General features: G+C 48.9%; 1 protein-coding gene across 1 annotated transcript; it reads right to left on the reverse strand.

Moving 5' to 3' along the window:
• Window positions 1–1,025: 1,025 nt before the first annotated feature.
• On the reverse strand, window positions 1,026–19,796 carry PES1 (pescadillo ribosomal biogenesis factor 1). The gene is made up of 15 exons (XM_053368359.1): window positions 19,687–19,796; window positions 18,477–18,556; window positions 17,050–17,203; window positions 15,882–15,991; window positions 15,376–15,547; window positions 14,009–14,098; window positions 11,775–11,891; window positions 10,716–10,793; window positions 9,306–9,395; window positions 8,734–8,864; window positions 7,134–7,259; window positions 6,705–6,889; window positions 5,811–5,944; window positions 5,545–5,712; window positions 1,026–1,997 (listed from the first exon to the last, which is right to left on the reverse strand). Exons 1-15 carry the CDS (start codon window positions 19,708–19,710, stop codon window positions 1,917–1,919), a joined length of 1,740 nt encoding a protein of 579 aa, XP_053224334.1. The 5' UTR covers window positions 19,711–19,796; the 3' UTR covers window positions 1,026–1,916.
• Window positions 19,797–20,677: the final 881 nt, after the last annotated feature.

The raw sequence follows: 20,677 nt of genomic DNA on the forward strand, positions 1-20,677 counted from the left end.
GAAGGTCCATGGTTTAATTATCGGCACCTCCAGGTAGGGTCTGTCTGAATTCCTGTCAGTCAAGTATTGACAATACAGAGCTAGATGGACCAATGGGATAAACGTGGTCACAGAATCTCAGTGTTTGAAGGGACCCTGTGAGTCATCTAGTCCAACTCTCTGCAATGCAGGAATACGTAGCTGTCCCGTATGGGGATCGAACCTGCAACCTTGGTGTTATCAGTACCGTGCTAACCAGCTGAGCTATTCAGGGCAGCTTCCTCTGTTCCAAACACAGTAAAGCATCCAGTTTGCATGACTGAAGGTCTCACCTTTAATCCTTGGTGTCTCCCGCTGTGCCTGAAACCCTGGAGACACACTGCTGGTTAGTGTAGACGACACTGAGCTAGACAGTCCAACCATCCGACTCAGTATAAGGCAGCTTCCCATGTCCCTTTTCTGCAATGCCCTATTATCTCTAATCCTAACCTACCTCGCAGGGTTGTTGCAAGGATAAAATGGGAAGGAGTAGAACCATGTTTGTTTGCCACCTTAAGCTTCTTAGAGGAAAAAGGACAGGATATAAGCATAGTAGATTATTTACTCTGGTAATAAGCCATTTGCACGGAGGCGGCACAAAAGTTGACCTTTGTGGGTGGTGGACAGGCATGGGGAAGAGGCAGGCAAAAGGCAAGCTGTAAGACACATCTGCTCTGTGGTGCACTGTCTTTACCCTGGCCTCTTTACACAACCCGAGATGTGTGTTGTCAGAGCCCACCCTATTCACCAAACCATAGAATTGGAAGTGACCTTAAGGGTCATCTAGTACAACCCCCTGCAATACAGGAATCTTGTCTGAATCGGATTTGAACCCACAACCCTGGGATTAAGAGTCTCATGCTCTGCCAACTGGACTGTGATTTCAATTGGTTCTAACTGCTTTTAAGTTGGATTATTGTAACCCACCCTGGGACTTGCTGGTGAATGACAGGTAATAAATTCAATGATGTTTGTGAGAAGGAGGAGGAGGAAGAAGACTGCTGAAATTCGTTTCAAAGCTCAGTTTAATAAAAGAGAACGTAAATTATTTTGCGATTTGAAATTGTAATACAAAATGCGGAAGAGGCTCAGGGTCCAGATGCATTATTTAGCTGTCCAGGCTACGAATGGGTGCTATGGGGAAGCATCAGAATCAAAGAAGACAAAAGCAAGGCGGCGGGGGTAGGATGATGATGGGTACACACCCCATTGCCCCTAAAATCCCCAAGCTGTTCTGTTTACCAAGACAGGACTGTTCAACATGAGCCCTTGCATCGACAGTGTAAATAGGTTTCTTTACAAAGCACAGCAACAGTTCAGAGGCAATTCTGCCCTCTGGAAAGACCACAAGCTCCTTCCCATATGCTCACCAACTGGAAGAAAGTGACATTTAAAATTAAGGGGTGGACTCTGTGGTGGTCTTGCAGACCTCAGGCCTACTTATTCCCTGTGCCAAAATAGCCAGAGAGACTTTTTCTCACGAAAAGTCACTTACAGGAAGTGTGCGTGGGGAGCCTTATTCACACTCTCTCAGTTACCCCACACATTTACCAGTGGGGAGAGGTGGCCTCATGCGTTTTTTGTTTCCATCAAAGCCTAGAAAGCCTGTCCTGACTGGCGAATCTGATGCATGACAGCAACCATCATACAACAGGAAAACCCTGATGGGAACTGAGGAGAATTCAGATGTGTTTTTAAATAAAGCGGACCTTCTCCCCCTTGAAGCCCAAGGTACTACTAGGCCCAATCATCCCACAAGAGTCCACCTTGGTGAAAACGGATTCAGGGGAAGAAGCCAGAATTCTGAGGCATCCCACCAACAGCTGAAAGGCCCAAAGTGCCCATCTTGTAGGCCTGTGTGAGAAGGGACAGGCTGGGATGATAGGCCTCTGTTACTCTCATTGTGCTTTCTTCATTTTCTTTTTCTCCGATTTCACTACCGCGTCGTGAGCTTTTCGTTTCTCTGCTAGTTTGTTAGCCTGAGAGGGGAGGAAAAAACAAAATGCATTAGTTCATGTCTCAAAAATCCAACTTATTTGACACGTGGTATATACAGCAGGGGCTGCCAACTTTTTTGGGTCAGTGGGCCCATTTGGAATTTTGGGAAAGGGCTGTGGGTGCCAGTCACAAAAAGGCTGATGTGTGTGTGGGGGGGGGGCGTGTAGTGTAAGATAAAATGGCTGCCACATCTAGAAAGGCAAGAAAAGAGACAGTAAAACCAAATGCCATGAGCACGGCCACCCATTCCTATGTGAGGGGAAGTCACCTACATCGGCCACCCCTGCACTGGCTCAGAGAGAAGCTATTTGCAGCTCTCCTCTGTTCAAAATGGAAGGGAGGGAGCGTGTCCAATTCTGACACCCAGTGAAATGTGGGCATGTTTAAAGAGGTGCATTCAGCACAGCAGATGCCAAGTCAGTGCAAACAGAAACTGAGCAGGAACCGCAAACAGTCTTTTGTGCATTGTGGAATTCTGATATCTTTCCCAGCTACTATAGGAGGCACTGATGGGCAGCCTCTGTGTATATCACGAGCAATTTCACTGAGCAAACACTCCTTTGCAGGCCATCGTCCTCTGTTAGTATGGGTGCAGTGCACCCGAATGCTTGGATTGGAACTCTCAAGCCAAGAAGACCTCAAGATTCAGGTTAATTTCTCGCAGAGGTGAAAGAGTAGGGGACATGGAGAGATTTTTGCAGCAACACTGCACTTCGGGTCACAGAGAGTGGCATACAGTTCATTAATTCTATGAACCAATAAATCTGCTCTCCAAAAGCAGCCCCATATTGACCCTATACACTCTTGCTCAAGTCCCCCCTTTCTCCCCCCAAATGACATGTTAGGTCAATGCTTGAATTTTCAGCATCAGACAAAAGAAAGCAACCTTGGCCAACCTAGTGCTCTCCAGATGTCTTGGACTACAGATCCCATCAGCCCCAGCCAGCAGTCGTGATGGGAGTTGTAGTCCAAAACATCTGGAAGGCAACAGATTGCTCAAGTCTGGATTAAAGCGTGTGTTGTGTTTCTTCTGAAGTTGTCCCACAATCAAACAAAACTTACTGCTACTTAATCAAATGCAAACAGCCAAGCTCTGGGCTCCCCAACCTGCTGCACCCCCAATGCAAACAAATATATGAATAGATAACGAAACTGTCCACGTGATGCTGAAACAAAACTCCATACACACACTACGCAACAGAAGGAAACAACACTACCCCCTTCTCTCCTCCGCCTGCCTCCCCACCCCCCAAAACTCACAATGTCTACGATGGCAATGACTCACACCAATTGTAACCGACTATGATAAAGACCCTATGAACTAAAAACAAGAGATGGTATATGGAGCACTGTTAGCCATGAAAATCTTTCAATAAAGCCAATCTAAAGAAAGAAAAGTATGTGGCACACTCCACAAACTTAAGATCAGGAAAGTTTTGTGTAGTGAGCACCAACTTTCCATCACTTCACTGCCTGTGTGGGGAATATTTGGTCCTCCAGTTGCTGTTGGACTACAATTCCCATAATTCCTGGTCATTGGTCGCGCTTGCTGGGGCTAACCGGAGTTGTAGTTCAATAACCTCTGGCAGGCCAAAGGTTTTCTATGCCTGCTCTATTGAATGCCAGATGTTGCAGAGGGAGAGCTAAGAATGCCTCAGCTAATACCCACAAATGCACAATGGCAGAAGCAGAGGACAATGTGGCCCTGCACACATACAAGCCGCTTCTCTTCCTGCAATGGCAGTGCTGGATGTGTGACTCATAGGATATTGCTGTAGAGTTCAATGTTTATTTTGTAATGTTTAAGGAAGGCTGGGTGTGTGTGAGTTGTGATAAAAAGATCCCAACAAAGAGGCTACTCTGGAATGGTAATCTTGGATTTGCTGATACTATTTATAACTTGAAATTAACAATAAACGCTAGTGACTGCCTCTTTTGTAAGTTTAAAAATGATCTAGAAAAATAAAATAAATCCAGCCTGTCTTCCTCCTGTGCCTTGCAAGAGCTTTATGTGTGGAAACAAGGAGGGTTAGCTTTTTACAGCCTAGAGTCGAGCATTGCTAATGCGGTTGTAGCCAAGACAGTGCCTTTCTGGATGTTGCTTGACTAAAACTCCCATCATCCGTCTATTGGCCATGGTGGGGCTGATAGGAGTTGCAGTCCAACAATATATGGAGGTCACCATCTTGGCTGTGCTAATGTCTGTAGATCAAATTGCTGTTCAAGGCACATGACTCACTTGAAGGAAGGGGGGGAATATTGGACTGCATCCAACAAATTGCTGTAATTCTGTTTGTGCTATAGCTCAGTAACAGGGTATCTGCTTTGCACACAAAAAGGTCCCAGGTTCAACCCAAGAAATCTCCAGTTAGGACTGTGGAAGATTCTGTCTGAACCCTTGGAGAGATGCTGCCCACCAGTGCTGACAATACTGAGCAACATGGACCCATGTTCTGACTCAGTATACGGCAGCTTCCTATGTCCCTCTTTAAATCGGTCTTTAATTTGTAACATGAGGACCAGAATCTTACTTCATTTTAGGGAAGGGCTGATGTGCAGTGGTAGAGTATGTTCTTTGCATGGAAATGATCTCAGGTTCATTCCACCAGCATCTCCAGGTAGGGCTTAGGAGACCCATTTGCTGCTGGTGTAGACAATACTGCAATGTGCTCTACGTGGGGCTACCTTTGAAAGTGACTTGGAAACTACAACTAATCCAGAATGCGGCAGCTAGATTGGTGACCGGGAATGGCCACCGAGACCATATTATACCGGTCCTGAAAAACCTACATTGGCTCCCAGTATGTTTCTGAGGACAATTCAAAGTGTTGGTGCTGACCTTTACAGCCCTAAACGGCTTCGGCCCTGTATAACTGAAGGAACGTTTCCACCCCCATCGTTCAGCCCAGACTCTGAGGTCCAGTGCCGAGGGCCTTTTGGCAGTTCCCTTACTGCAAGAAATGATGTTACAGGGTACCAGGGAGAGGGTCTACTCGGTAGTGGTGCCCGCCCTGTGGAGCGCCCTTCCATCAAATGTCAAGGAAATAAGCAACTATCTGAAGGAAATAAGCAACTATCTGAAGGCTTCCCTGTTCATGGAAGTTTTAATGCTTGATGTTTTATCATATTATTATTATTATTATTATTATTCTGTTGTGAGCCACCCAGAGCCACCCAGTGTGGCTTCAGGAACCCAGTCAGATGGGCAGGGTATAAAGAAGGAGGAGGAGGAGGAAGGACCAATGGTCTGATTCGGCAGAAGACAGCATCCTATGGTCCTAAGGACTGCACAACATGACTTCCTCTGCCTTCCCTTGCGCCTTGCAAAGCTGCTCCAGAGAGGTTGGAGGAACCCACAGATTCTAGGGCACGTGGTGGGGAGAGGAAGTCCCACGGTGCAGGTGGGAAACCTAACAGGACAACTTTGTAGGACCCACCCGCACTTTGGAGAGGCAACCTTTTCCTAGGCCCAGCACAGCAAGAGAGCTCAAGCCCAGGACATGAAGGAGCGGCCTGTTGTGACAATACCTCTCGGATCTTGCGCCTTTTCCCAAACATGATCTTCTGGTACAGGTACTTCTCCCGCTTCTTCATCATCATGATGGCCAAGCGCTTCTCCTCGCTCTGCTCCTCTTGCGCCAGCCGCTGCTTGTCCTCTCTCAGGACTTTACCTGCCGTCACCTTCACCGGGAGGGCCTGTGGGAGGAGGATGAGGAGGAAATCACAAACTCAAAAGGGCAACCCGGAGGCAGGCAAAGCTTTCAGGAAACAATTGTGCCTCTCTCCCCACATACCTTGCTCTGGGTCCTCTGCGCTTCCATCTTCTTCAGCTTCCCCTCATCTTCTTTCTCAGAACCTTCATCCTCGTCCTCCGAGTCTTCTGTGGCATCGTCACTCTCTTCCTGTTCTTCCGATCCGCTCTCTTCTCCTACAGGAAGGAACCATCTCGTGTTACCTTTCATGAGCGCCACACAGGTAAGGCAGGCTTGTGAGAGGAAAGCCCCTCACCATTCACTGAACGAAACACATCAGAATGATTGTGGTGCTCATCTCGCTTTCAGGCCAAGGGAGCCGGCGTTTGTCCACAGACATCTTTCCAGGTCATATGGCCAGCATCACTAAACTACTTCTAGCACAACGGGACACCGTGATGAAACCCATAACGTACGGAAACACTGTTTACCTTCCCGCCGCAGCAGTACCTATTTATCTACTTGCACTGGTGTGCTTTTGAACTGCTAGGTTGGCAGGAGCAAGGACAGAGCAACGGGAGCTCACCCCGTTGCAGGGATTCGAACTGCTGACCTACTTGATCAGCAAGCCCAAGAGGCTCAGTGGTTTAGACCGCAGGTACAGTATTCTTCAGCCACCAAATTTATGGGTAAAGAGAAATGCTTTCAAATTCCTCCTGAAAGTTAATAATGATGACGATTGGTGTGTCTCACTAGGGAGGGAATTCCGCAGCTAGGGAACTACCAATGAAAAGGCCCTGTCAGCGGTCAATGCCAATCAGGGAGCCCCCAGTAGCACTGATTTTCAAGCTTGGGGGATTCTCAGATGTTGTGGAACTGTCCCCCCCCCAATAACACTGACTAAGCAACTGGGGATAATGGGATTTGCAGTCTAACAATGGCAGGGGACCCAAGTCTGAAGAACCATGGACCACGGTTCACGGAGCATCGCGTTACCTGGCTCGTCGCCTCTCTGCAAGGCTAGCAGCTTCAGCTTCTCTGGTGGGATGTAGTCCCCTTCCTTCTCAGTCACAAACGGTGAGAGGTGAGGAGGCAGCAGGACGCCGAGGAAGTAATCTGCCACCGGAAGGCACAGCTTGGCGTTGACCGAATCGAAGACCCACTGCGGCTGGATGTAATACCTGGGGAGAAACACAAGCCCAGACTCTCAAAAACCAGAATGGACAAGTGATCTAGAACCAGGTGGATGGGAGGAACCTGAGACCCATGATCTCACTGTGAACCTCCAAGCCTTTATCCCAGGGGTAGCCAACCTGAGGCTTTCCAGATGTTGTCAGACTACAGTTCCCATCATCCCTGGCAGGAGGACATGCTGCCTGGGGCCGATGGGAGTTGTAGTCCCGACCAAGAGACTGCTGCACTCACCTGCCTATCACTTGCTTTTCCAGACTAGGCCGGTCGACGATTTGATGGGTGATGGTTGGGTCTGTCACGTCATAGGTAGCGCCAATGCAAACAGACTTGTCCCAGGACACTTGGCCCCCAAAGCACCTGCCAGAAAGGGGACGATGACACACACCCTCTTGAACCAATCAAACAGGAAGACCAAACCCTACAGCACAAACCCAACCATGCCTGCTCAGAAATGAGTCCTACTGAATTGGTTGCCAGTCTGTTTCTATACACAATTCAACTGAGGTCCAGTTCCGAGGGCCTTCTGGTGGTTCCCTCACTGTGAGATGTGAAGCTACAGGGAAGCAGGCGGAGGGCCTTCTCAGTAGTGGTGCCCTCCCATCAGATGTCAAGGAGACAAACAACTATTTGTCTTTTAGAAGACAGCTGAAGGCAGCCCTGTTCAGGGAAGATTTTAATGGTTGATGTTATATTGTGTTTATAATACTTTGTTGGGAGCAGCCCAGAGTGGCTCTGGTGACCCAGTCAGATGGGTGGCACATAAATAATAAATTATTGTTCTTTTTCTTCTTCTCATTAAAAAAAGGTAAAGGTAAAGGACCCAGGACAGTTAAGTCCAGTCGCAGATGACTCTTGGGTTGCGGCGCTCATCTCGCTTTACAGGCCGAGGGAGCCAGCGTTTGTCCGCAGACAGTTTTTCCGGGTCATTTGGCCAGCATGACTAAGCTGTTTCTGGTGCAACGGAACACTGAAACACAGAAACGTCATTTACCTTCCCGCTGGAGCGGTACCTATTTATCTACATGCACTTTTTGGCGTGCTTTTGAACTGATATGTTGGGAGGAGCTGGGACTGAGCAATGGGAGCTCACCCCATGGCAGGGATTCGAACCGCCGACCTTCTGATTGGCAAGCCCAAGAGGCTCTGTGGTTTAGACCACAGCACTACCTGCGTCCCGCGTCTTATTATTATTACTTCTTTAAAGCCCTAAATGCCTAAGGCCCCAAATATCAGAAAGGCAGCCTCCTTCCCTACAGGCTTTCTTGGGTGTTAAGATCAGCACAGCAGGCCCTCTTGGCAGTTCACCCACTCTCAGAAGCTGGGGTGATGTTGGCATGGGAAAGGGCATTTTCAGTGGCAGGCCCCCAGTTACGGAACTCCCTCCTGACAAAGGTACAGCTGGCACCTTGAATGTACAGGCTTAGCTGCATGCATAAGATCTATCTCTTTACCCTGGCCTTTGACACTGGAGGTGTGTGCTTTCAGGACTCACTTTATTCCTGTGATCACGATTTGTTTTAAACTCCTTTTAAAGGTCGCATTTTAAATCGCTGCGACCTTCCCTGGGACTTTGGTTGAAGGGCAAGCAATAAAACAAATAAATTATTGGAATAACTCAATGGGGCTTACCTCCAGGTAAGTGGGGCTAGGGCTGCAGTCTTAGGCCTTAAGCCTGGAATGAGGCCAGGGTTCGGGGTCCTTGCATGCAGACTCCCCTCTTCTCCCCACCTCAATAGGGCCACCAAAATCCAGCCAAACCACCAAGGCCTGGGATGAACCTGGCAAAATGCCCAGAGCCAAAAGCCCAAGGCAGAGCGACCGTGCTACATACCGGATGATGAAAGCCAGAGGCTCTCTGGGCACCTCCCTGTTGAGGAAGAAGCGAAGGCCTTCAAAGAGCCTCTTCTGCTTCTCCAGGGCCTCCTGCTCCTTTTTCCGGGCCTCCTCTTGCTCTGCACTCTCCTGGTGTAGGGGGGAGAAAGGCACAGTGAGATCCCTTCTAGGCCAAGCTTCCTAAACTTGGTGCCCTCCATACGTTTTTGGAGTATGACTTCCATCAGCCTTGGAAGTTAGAGTACAAAGCATCCAGGGGCATCAGGGATCTCGGGTGACTTCTTTGTTAACCTGAGGCGAGTTCAGGGGAGCTCTCCCATCTCAGGTACCCACCACCACGGCTAAGGAAAGCTACAGTCCAAGAGAAGCCCCTCCAACTTCTGGCCTTGCCCTCCCAGCCCCTCTGCAATGGGCTGGAGCAGCGACTTATGCTGTGTGGCTTCATTGTTCCCACGAAGGACCAGTGCCCCATTCCCAGCAGGCCACAGTTACAGGTGGTGCTGGTTTTTTTGGTGGGAGGGTGGATTTGTGGAGGCTCTCCCCTACTCTAGAGCTCCGGGCAGAACTTACTTCCTCCACGGGGAACTCGTCCACGACTGCCTCATCCTCCGGGTCGGGTGCCACCACTCGGGCCAGGCTGGCACTGAGAGCCGATAGTTTCTGCAGGGGGAAAGATGTCCAGCAATTAACAGATACAGTGGTACCTCGGGCTACAGACGCTTCAGGTTAGAGACACTTCAGGTTACAGACTCCGCTAACCCAGAAATAGTACCTCAGGTTAAGAACTTTGCTTCAGGATGAGAATAGAAATGGTACCTCAGGTTAAGAACAGTTTCAGGTTAAGAACGTACCTCCAGAACGAATTAAGTTCTTAACCCGAGGTACCACTGTATTTAATTGTGTCACTGGGTGCAGATGAAACAGAAGCAAAAGTGGTTGGAACAATCATTTGGGGCAGGACATAAAGCAGAATTGGAGTGGCCAACAGGGCCAGGAAATCACAGGTTTTGAGGAAATAGTAGTAGTAGTAGTCAATCATCATCATCTGTTTATATGCCGTACATCTGACTGGGTTGCCCCAGGTACTCTGCACAGCCTCCAACAAATAATAAAAACACAATACGACACCAAACACTAAAAACTTCACTTGACACCTATCCAGACTCTCTCCAGGCCTGACCCTGTTCCATATGCCCTGAACTGCGGTAACACCTCTTATGCATTTGCCTGGATGGGCCTCCGACTTTTGGATGGCTGGAAGGTAGCCCACCGTGCAAGGGTCAAAAAAAGGCACCCATTGCCCCACCCACTGCCGCCTCTGGCCCTGCCCACCACTGACGTTTGGCCCCTGGAAGGTTACCCACAAGGGAGTGTGGCCCTCAGGATGGAAAAAAGGTTCCTACCCTTTGTGTGCACTTGTAACACTGCACAACACCAAGTGCTGGGAAACTTTTCCAGCCAGGGGAACTTTTTCCATCCTGTAATGTAAACACTGGTCTTCAATTGGTGGGCCGTTGCCTGATCCAAGGTGGGTCAAAACAGAAGCCCTGCTGTCTTGCAAATATATGGCAAAAGGTTCCCTGTATTGGGAAGTTTTTCATTTTTTACTTTTTAAATGTGCTGGAAGCCGCCCAGAGTGGCTGGGGAAACCCTGCCAGATGGGCAGGTTGCAAATAATAAAAATAAAGGGGTTCCTGGGTCTGAAAAGGCTGAAGATAACCTGGCTCAGAAGGTTGGTTTCTACACACAAACACTCTGTATCCTCTTTCAGGCAAGTGAGAGGCATGGTCAAGGACACATCCCAGCCAAACAAAACACACTCTAGGAGGGAATGAAGCGGGGCTGTTGTGTGTGGCCTGGAGAGCGTCTCAAGGGCCAAGGTGGAGCGTATCCTGGAGGCCCGCATTTGCCCTCCATCCAGACTACTGTTCCCCATCCAAGGCCCAGACAGCTGATTCTTTGGGACTCCTGCCCACTCACCTCCAGGTAGCTCTCCGAGTCCAAGGCATACACCTCCCCATCCTCTGGCGTCAGCTCTGACAGGGACTGGCCTTCGATCTGAAAGACACACAGATGCAGGGATGGCCTCCTTCCTCAGAATCAGTTTAACAAGAGAACATTCCTGCTGGCTGGCAGCCCCAAGTCCATCTTCAGGGCTTTTCTGCCTGTAACCCTCCTTAAGCCTGCCCAGCCATGGTGGTGATTGGAGGACAGCCATCTCTCTCTCTCTCTCTCTCTCTCTCTCTCTCTCTCTCTCTCACACACACACACACACACACACACACACAGATTTTGGTCTGCTGAGATGTGGGACGGGGCCTTTTCCTGAGTGGCACCCAGCATGACCCTCAAAATTGCCTGATCTTTCTCTCTCCCCCCCGTTCTGTGCTTTTGTGACCAGTTCATTTTTCAAGTTTGTTGTCATTCCTTTAAGTGACAGGTCTGCTGCTTTAAAATCAAGGTGATCCAACGTGATGACGGCTGAATCAAAATTTGATGCCCCCACAATGCCTTCCCAAAGCCAAGTAAGCAAGATGCTGGACTTTGGGAAAGAGACACGAGGGCTTTGACAGGGTCTTAGAACCCTCACGTCCATCCCAAAGCCTAGGTAGCACTTTCCAAGCTTTGGGAGGAGGTGTGACGGCTCTAGGACCCTGCCTGAGCCTTGCATCTCCTTCACTTAGCCAGCTCTGGGAAGGAGGCATCAAATTTTGGCCTCACTCCCCACCCCCTCCACTTGACAAGGCAGTGAATGGCCCACAGGTTCCATGTCAAAGTACTCTTGTGGCCTACTTGATATAAATATTTTGGTTAATGAAAAAATAAAAACCTTACCGCACTAAGCTGGCAATTGGGCATGAAACTCACTGCGTCACCTTGGCCAAGTCACTGCCTCTCTCGGCCTAATCTACCTCACAGGGTTCTTGCAAGGATAAATTGGGAGAGGGAGAGCCACGTACACCAGCTTGAGTCTCAAGTGCCTAGGATTTCCCCTGCCCTCCAGTTGTTTTTCTCAATTCTACACAGTGAATTCCTCACCTTTGGAGGGTAGTGCAAGTTGATGGACTGGTAGAGGCGGAAATTAATGAAGCCCACGAGAGTGGTGTAGAACTCCGTGAAGGTGGCCATGACTCTGTAGTCCACGTCTGTCGGGTGCTGGGAGGAAAGAGGGGTGCCGATTAAGCCACTGTAACAGACACACACACACACACCCCTTTCAAAACACCCAGTTCTACTTCCATGTAGAAGTTTTCTCTACAGACATATCTCATGTTCCGTTTAATTCATGTTACGTTCTTTCAGGTTACGTCCTGTGGCGACCCGGAAGTACCAGAAAGGGTTATTTCCGGGTTTCGCCGCTCACGCATGCGCCGAAGCGCAAAACGATGTCACACGCATGCGCCAAAGAGCTGCGGGTTGCGCTCTTTTCATGTTGCGAACGGGCCTCCGGAATGGATCCTGTTCGCAACCAGAGGTACCACTATAGTAACATCTTCACTTTCATAGCTCTATGCAGAGATACAGAATGTACTCCTGCAGGAGGCAGTGACGGCCAACGACTTGGATGGCTTTACAAGAGGAGTAAAGCTATCAATGGCTATTAGACATGGTGATGGTGCTCTGCCTCCACAGCTGAAGGCAGCAATGCTTCTGAACACCAGTTGCTGGAAACTACAGGAGGGAAGAGGCCTCTTGAGTTTGGCTGCTGCTTTTGGACTTCCCTTTGGGGCGTCTCTGTGGGTGGAGAGGTCATCATCTCCCTCCCTCTTCTAAGTCTAGCTGCTTGGCTTTCTCAGCCCTACTGCAGCCATCCCCCTTCCGCCTGAAGCAGAATAATCTTTATTTGCATCAGCCACTAGCCACAGCAATAAAATAAAACGTACTGAAGATAGAGATAAAAACTTAACTATAGAAAATACATTTTGGGGGTTTACATCAATAATCAAATAACAGATCTTATTGTAATTGCCCCCGCTAAAAACCTTGCAGTTTTTGCTGTCACCTGATCATCTTCATCTGCTAAAAGAAAGGACATAGTAGCAATGGTTGAGCGACCTGGCATGGACAATAATAGAGGGATAATAACCTCACTCCTTACATCTTTATATAAGCCAGAAGCACATGAGTCACTGACCCAATACTGCCATCTCTGCAGGGACTTAAGCGTTTTTCCAGTGGAATTTTCTGAAATCGACCCTCAAGTACAGCCGAAGGGAGTATATTCAATCTTGTGAAACTAAAAGCGCGTTTGTATTTTGGAATTGTTAAATTTTACAAACAGGGTTCCAAAGTGTCAAAATGACTTGGTGGGAAACAATCACATCATGGACAAAATTTCTTGATTGTGGCCAGATTATTCTGCTGCTTGATATCATATAGGCACTGTCTAATTAAATTATTTGCTTTATCCCCCTTCTGCCTGCTTGCCAACAGCAGCACCTGTTATCCAAACGACCCCCTTTAACAAGGCGTGGTTGTATATGTTGCTATTATATCTGCAAGATGCATTAAGGCATGGTCTGATGGGAAAAGCAACAGATTTAAGTTATGCAAGCCAACGGACAGGGCCAAATGTGTCCAAATAACCGGCTGCCCACCAGCTGAGCAGTGTTCCGGGGGGGGGTTAATTGTTAATTAAGGTCACTTCTGCAGTGCCCATTTTCTAAAGTTAATGATTCTTCGACCCGAGGGAAGCTCAGCTGGAATAACCAAGGACAAGAGGTCAACGTGCACCATGGGCAAAAGGACTCGAGGCCCAGGTCACGGTCTCCTAGTTCCCTTTGGGCGGCCAATGGGGACGAGGAGGTGGGCCAAGGCACAGCCAGGGTGCCATTGATTGGAGGGTTCTGGTGGCCTCACATCGAAAAGAAGATTGCAGAAAAGGGCAAGCAAAATGATCCGCCACAGGAATCTATGTTATCTATGTTAAGAAAGATATAGTATGGAACTTAAAAACGGGGGGAAATAGCCACCAAAATTGAAAGATTTATCATAGCAAGCTGCCCTATTCTGATCCTTGGTCCATCTAGCTTAATACTGCCTATACTGACTGACAGCAGTTCTCTTGGCTTTCAGGAAGGGGGCATTTCCAGCCGTACTTGGAGATACTTTTGGGGAATGAACCAGGGATCTTCTGCATGCAAAGCAGGTGCTCTGCTGGTGAGCTATGGCCCTTCCATCCCATGATACTGGAGGAGTTAGTGCCTTTGTTTTGCAGGGAATAACAATGAGATTAACAAAACTATCCCAGGAAATCTTGCCCAGGTACTCACATTGTGGGAAAAGGCGTAGGGTGTTATCCAGGTGACAAGCTGCCCCATCACCTCCGCCTGGTAGTAGATGCCTTTGATGGACAGGAACACCTGGCAAGGGGAGGAGAGAGGGTGGTTTCAGCTGGAGAATCAACACAGAACACAACGGAGAAGTCCAGTGCAGGTGAAAAAAGGCCGGCCACTTCTCTGATATTGCCTTCCTCAACTTGGTGGCCTCCAGATGTTCTGGACTACGACCCCCATCAGGCCGTCAGGGTTCAGCCCTGCCCGGACCTCAAACCTGCAGTCTTTGCAGGAGGAGGGGCAGCACTGCCTGTGACCCTGGGAAGCAACAAGAGCCAGATATCTCTGTTCCAGGGGCTGGAGGTCCCTACACCGGGTGCCTGGTTTCCTGGCTGTGTCTCAGACCGCTCCCCAACACTCCATCTCCAGCTAGCTGCACCTGGGTTTACTTGGGAGGAGGAGGAAGCACACAGAAACTCCTGCCAGGATCAGCACTTGAGCAAGAAAGAAGTGGAGCCTACAGTTCCTATACAAAACGCCCCTAGGCTGAGTTACTGCATTGCTGAAGCAATGGTTACTTTTCCAAATTCTAGATTTCCTGGCCCTGAGAAATCAATGCTTCCTCTCTCCCCCTTGCCCCACCAGAGGAAGAATCGACATTAAAAGGGAATTATCAAGCTCAGCCAGCATGGCTGTGCTCCCAAGCAGCCTCAGCATCAGACAGTCACACTTGCTGGTGCTGATGGGAGCTGCAGTCTAAAACTTCTGGTGGGCACCAGGTTGGTCAAGGCAGTGATGGAGCGCTTAAGCCAGCCAGATGTTGCAGGCAGTAATTCTCATCAGCACCAGCAAGCGCAGCCCAAGAGGGCGAAAACTGTTAGTTTCTGTTTGCCACTGTGCAGTGCTTGGAGTCACAGGACTCTGTTTACATTCCTGGGATTCCAGACTGTTGGAAGTCTCACGGAAGACAGGAGACGGATGTGATGTTACTGGTTTCATGTTCCTTTGTTTGTTCAGTTGCTCTCTGCTTTCACAGAGAGAGGATGTGTTTTCTGTCTGCGTAGTTAGTAATAAAGCATAGCGATGTAGCCATAAATCTCATCACTTCTGCGTGTTGCTTTGATTCTCTGCGTAATGGGGAATGTGCCTGGAGCCTTATCAAAGGCTCAGGTCGTTAATCACGTCACAGGTGATTCCAGAGGGGCTTGGCCGATCGCAGGTTCCGACAAAAACATCTGGAGGGCACCAGGATGCTGAAAACCCTTCTCTCTAAGGTTACCCAGCTTGATGTGCGTTGATCTATCTGAAATAAAGCCAACCCCTTCCTGGATCCGTAACTCCCCATAGCCTCTCACTCAGCTCACCTTGCGCAGAGAGCGCGAGCAGATGACGTAGTTGAGGAACTCCACGGTGAGGCGGCGGCACAGCTGGATCGTCTGAACGTGGCACTTGCCGGTACGCGGGAAGGTGGCGAAGAGGAAGCACATGGAAAGAGCGTCGTCAAGGTCCCGCAAGGCATCAATGAAGGTTGGGTACCTGCAAGGGGGAGGTGAAGAACAAGACCATGTAACGCACACAGCCTTAATCATCCCAGAGTGCTTTATAAACAAACGGACTATAGTCAGCTTGCCCTGTCCCCACGGGATCGGATCCCCCTTCTGCTGGGGAAGAAATTGAGGATGCTGGATCAGAAGGGGAATTGCATGTAGGGCCAGCCCCAGTGGCACATCCACAGGATGAGCTCCTGGTACCGGTGCCTCTTTGGTCAGAGGGAACTGCACTCCCATCCCCTGACCCTCCTGTGCCCAGTTACTTGGATCCCCATTGTGGTTCCTCTGCAAGGTTTTCCCTTGGGCCTCCCATCTCTTACCTTTCCTTGACAATGTGGTCCAACCTATATCCAGGTTTGTTGTCCTTCAGCCGTTCCACAGTGTTCCATTGGCTCTTCCCGTAAGCTTTGCGCAATTTGCGGACAAATACCTTGCAGGGAAGAAAGGTTTCAGACACAGGTGCCCTTGCCAGTTGCTGGCCACCCAGTCTAAAATTCCCTGACCTAGTCTGCTGCCCACCAACATTTCGCTATCATCCTCATCGCTACAGATTTAATAATCACCTTCTTAACCAACATCTCAAGGCAATTTACAAGTAAGATAATTAAAAACACAGAAGCAACAAAAACATTTAAAACAAGACTAAAACCTTAACAAGTGGACACTTTATGCAGCTGGGAAAATCTGGTCAGAACAAAATGTCTTCAATTGTTTCCAGAAAGTGCAGACAGTGAGCGCCAGTTGTATCTTAAGTCCCCCCTCTCGCTTCTGCAGCTAGGAGACAGCGGCACCCCATCTCTTTGTGGGTGACACATGCTGACATTACATTAGCTTTTCTGCCAGAAACACTAATGGCTGATAAACTTTACAACGGACAAATACAAGTTTGATTTCATTTGAGGGAGTTGATATTCTATCACGTAATGCATCTCATTAGCAACCGGGCTCAGGATCAAGTCATTAAAGAAAAGGCAGCGATGTGGGATGTTTCAGTGCTTTGTTTTTTCCATGGAAAATATTCAGTTGAAGAAGTTCATTTGAAACAAGGAATGAATGAATCCCAACTTCAAATACAGTATCAGGCACATTTGACAGTTTCAAAATTTTCAAACTTTGTTTACTTGCTACAAGCAAAATGAATAGGCAGAATTAAATCACTCAGGCTATTTCCTGATACTTAAATCCCCTAGGGAAGTTACTCTTTCAGAAACAGTAGTTTCAGTTTGCCTCGATGCCTTTTTGTTCTGGTGTTCAGTTATGTGGGTTAGCCAGGAAATTCTGAAACAGAAATTTTTCCTTTGCAGTTCAAAATTTTCTATAAAACCCAAATCACTGAGCAGGGGGAACAAAATGGACTGCAGCTCTTGAAAGGAAATGATAACTCCCTTCCTCTAATCTGTCTCGAAAGTCAGTTCTCTAAAACTGTTCCAGGTGGTGATATTAAATCTAATGCTTGTAATGCTGCAAGATCCCCCGGGATCACAATACCTTATATTCCCGGAATTTGTTGACGATGGGCTCATGGAGAAGAAATTTTATGTCTTTCAGGAGGTAGAAAGTCCTGGCAGCAGTAGATCCTTTGTTCACCTTCTTCTTATGTTTGGGTTCATGAGGGTAAATCCCTTTTAGGATGCAGAGTCGCCTGGAAAGGGCAGGGGGGTGGGGAAGAGAACAGATGTCTTGTCGGTTTCCCGTTGGCCAAGTTAAGGCAACATAACGCACAATGCTATTCACTGTGAAGCTATCACAGGTCGGAACTGTTAGCAGTCACCTAAATAATGCAGACGGAGACCAGAGAGAGGTGAAAATGATAATACTTGATTGGGTAAACTGAACAAAAACTGCGTATAACTTGAGGAGACATAGACAGAGAGGTTTTGTCTCATTTACAAGCCTTGTTCATAGCAGAAAGATATTCAGCAACTAAAGAGAAAGGGTAAAACTTCCTCTGAAACTACACAGCCAGTTAGAACGTGAGCTCTCCTGGCAAGGATCATGCCAATCTGCTGGGCAACACCACAACCTTCTAACTAACTGTAAACAGAATTAACCCTTAGGTTATTAACTGAATGGTTCTGCCCTTGTGCTTCCGACAGGATACTGCTGTCACCACCACTACAACCCAAAACTAAGAAGTCAGTGCGACAGGGTCTGCTATGACTCCACCACCAACACACTGGCCCTAACTGACATAGGTAACGGTAAAGGTACCCCTGCCCGCACGGGCCCGTCGTGTCCGACTCTAGGGTTGCGTGCTCATCTCGCTCTAGAGGCCGTGAGCTGGTGCCGTCCGAAGACACTTCCGGGTCACGTGGCCAGCGTGACGAAGCTGCAGCTGGCGAGCCAGCACCAGCGCCGCACATGGAAACACCGTTTACCTTCCCGCTATAAAGCGGTACCTATTTATCTACTTGCACTTAAGAGTGCTTTCGAACTGCTAGGTGGGCAGGAGCTGGGACCGAACGACGGGAGCTCACCCTGCCGCGGGGATTCGAACCGCCGACCATACGATCGGCAAGTCCTAGGCACTGAGGTTTTACCCACAGCGCCACCCGTGTCCCTGACATAAGACCTTAAGAACTGACATAAGACCTTAAAAAAGGCCTGCTGGATCAGGCAATGGCCCATCCAGTCCAGCCTCCTGTTCTCTCTCTGGCCACCCAGATGCCCCCAAAAGAAGTCCAGTAGCAGAACTCGAGCACCAGAGCACTCTCTCCTCAGACTGCGGAAGAAGAGCAGAGTCATTGTGGTGAGTAGCCACGAGAGAGATGCAAACGGAGATCCAGTGGCATGTGTGTACAGAGAGACCAACTACGCCCCTGCCAGGCAGCACTGCAATACTCAAGACACTCCTGCCACACACACATGTATCAAGGGGCCACAGTAAGCTGGTAAGTGATGATTCCTTTCCTTACCTGAAGTCTGCAAGGCTCAGTTGCAACTTCTTCCGGGCTTTGTTCCTGGTAATATAGTTGGTAGCAGAACCCCTCTCGTACTTTGGGACGAAAAGAGAGACAACGCTTAATACCCCCAAGTGTGTTTTATAAGCTGGTCTCAGACTGTAATAAATTATCTATCTATCTAACGCTTAATATATGTCCTTCCACGAGTTAAACCCAAACAAAGAACTGAGTGGCTCGCAGTGAGAAATTAAGCGTATTAATTTAAAAGCAAGTGATCCTACAGTGCTGCCTTCATGCCTAGATAGTAAACAGCTAAGACAGGAACATAGGAAGCTACCTTAAGCAGAGTCAGACTGCTGGTTCATCTAGCTCAGTATTTTTGACACTGAAGGGCAGCAGCTCTCCAGGGTTTCAGGCAAGGAGTCCATCCCAGCTCTGAAATGCCAAGGATTGATATATGCCTTCTGCATACAAAGCAGATGTTCTATCAATGAGTTATGGAAGCTGCCTTATACAATCTAGTTCACTATTTGTCTGCACCAGCCTTTCTCAACCTTGGGTCCCCAGATGTTATTGAACTACAACTCCCATCATCCCCAGTGAGAAGGACCAGCAGCCAGGGATGATGGGAGTTGTAGTGTCCAATAACATACGGGGACCCAAGGATGAGAAAGTTTGGTCTACACTGACTGGCAGCTGCTCTTTAGGGTTTCAGGCAGGGGACATTCGCTGCCACACCTGGGGATGCTGGGGAATAAGCCTCAGACCTTCTACAGGGAATGCAGATGCCCCACGGCACTTCCAACTAGAGTGGACAATAGAGGAGAGTGACACGAGTTGGAAGTCCAGCATCTTGAGAGCATCCCTTCGGCTACTCCTGCCCCAGGACACGGGAACATAAGAAGCTAACACATCCCGAGTCTGGCCACTGGTCCACCTAGCCCTGAAGCGTCTACACGAACTGGCAGGGTTTGTCCCAATCCTATCTGGAGAGACCATCAGGCTCTGAACCCGAACCTGGGACCTTCTGCATGCTACGGCCCTGCTTCACCAGAAGGATAGTAAAAAAAAACCCCGCAAGCCGCCGTGTATTAGGTAGCCAGTTCCGGAAGTAACGTGTTTCCACTTTCAGACGTTACTTCGCTACACGGGAAAGCAAGCGGCATCCCCTCATGAGAGCAACGCGGTAAGCAGGCTGGGCCTGCCTTAAGCCACGCTGTACCTTCTTTTTCTCCACGCCGCCCATCGCTGTCGCCGCTCCTGCCGCCCCGCCGACACTCACGTGGCGACTCTCGCAGGCCGGCCGAAGGGGCTCCGCCCACTAAATGCGTCATCGCTCCTCCTCTTCAGGGTGTCTATGCGGCTGCCTGACCAGGAGCCAACGTCCTGGAGTTAAGCCCACCCGGCGGCGTCTCACCGGCCAAGCGAAGCGGATCATGAAGTCCCTTCGTTTCAGTCGCCACGCCGGGAAGCTCTCCGAGCAGCAAAGTTTTCGAGCAGGCATAGATTTGGGCACCTTTCGAGGGGGCCGACCTGGGGGACGCGGCGCATGCTGGGGGATTGGATGACTATGATAGAGGCCTAGAAATAGAAAGGCTTCCTGTGACATAAAGTCGGGTGCCTAGAGATAGGAAAAATTAGACTGACACCCGGCTTAACTTTCGGTTCTTGTGTGCATGCAGGTTCAATCCCCAGTGGCGTCTCCAGAGAGGGCTGGGCATTTTCCCTGAAGAGCTGCTGCCAACCAGTGCAGACAATACTGAGCTACAGGAACCAGTGGTCTGGCTCAGTAGAAGGCAGCTTCCTAGGTTCCTAAACTGTAGCAGCAAAGATCTCTCCTTTTCCCCCCAACTGGTTTTTAAACATGTCCAAGCGCCAGTCGCCTTCATGCAAGTTCATTGAAGGCTTTTGTATCCACGTTGCCTTTTCCTGCAACGTGAGGTGGATGTTTGTCTGAAAACCCAAATCTGCCTCAGCTCCACCACCAACTTGCACTTTTAACACTGGACTACATTGAAGGGCTGTTGTAAGGCTCTCTTTCTCAGCCACGGGCCCATCCAGTCATAAATATGGGGACAATAGATAACAGAGAAAACATGCTGCCTTGGGTTTATGACACAGCAAGCAGCCTTGCACAGTTTTGGATTAAAAAAATACTTGGAAGGTTCTTAAGCTGCTTACCCACTATACCTTTAAAGCACACCTGAAGCACA

Source organism: Podarcis raffonei, chromosome 16 (genome assembly GCF_027172205.1).
Source record: "Podarcis raffonei isolate rPodRaf1 chromosome 16, rPodRaf1.pri, whole genome shotgun sequence".
NCBI classification, from domain to species: Eukaryota; Metazoa; Chordata; class Lepidosauria; order Squamata; family Lacertidae; genus Podarcis; species Podarcis raffonei.

Excerpts from the sequence above, each read along its gene's own strand:
- PES1 (XM_053368359.1), bottom strand. The coding sequence starts at position 19,710 with ATGGGCGGCGTGGAGAAAAAGAAG. Across the intron at positions 15,548-15,881 it reads GACCACATTGTCAAGGAAAG|GTACCCAACCTTCATTGATG; the intron begins GTAAGAGATGGG and ends TCCCCCTTGCAG. Across the intron at positions 1,998-5,544 it reads AAAGGCGCAAGATCCGAGAG|GCTAACAAACTAGCAGAGAA; the intron begins GTATTGTCACAA and ends CTCCCCTCTCAG.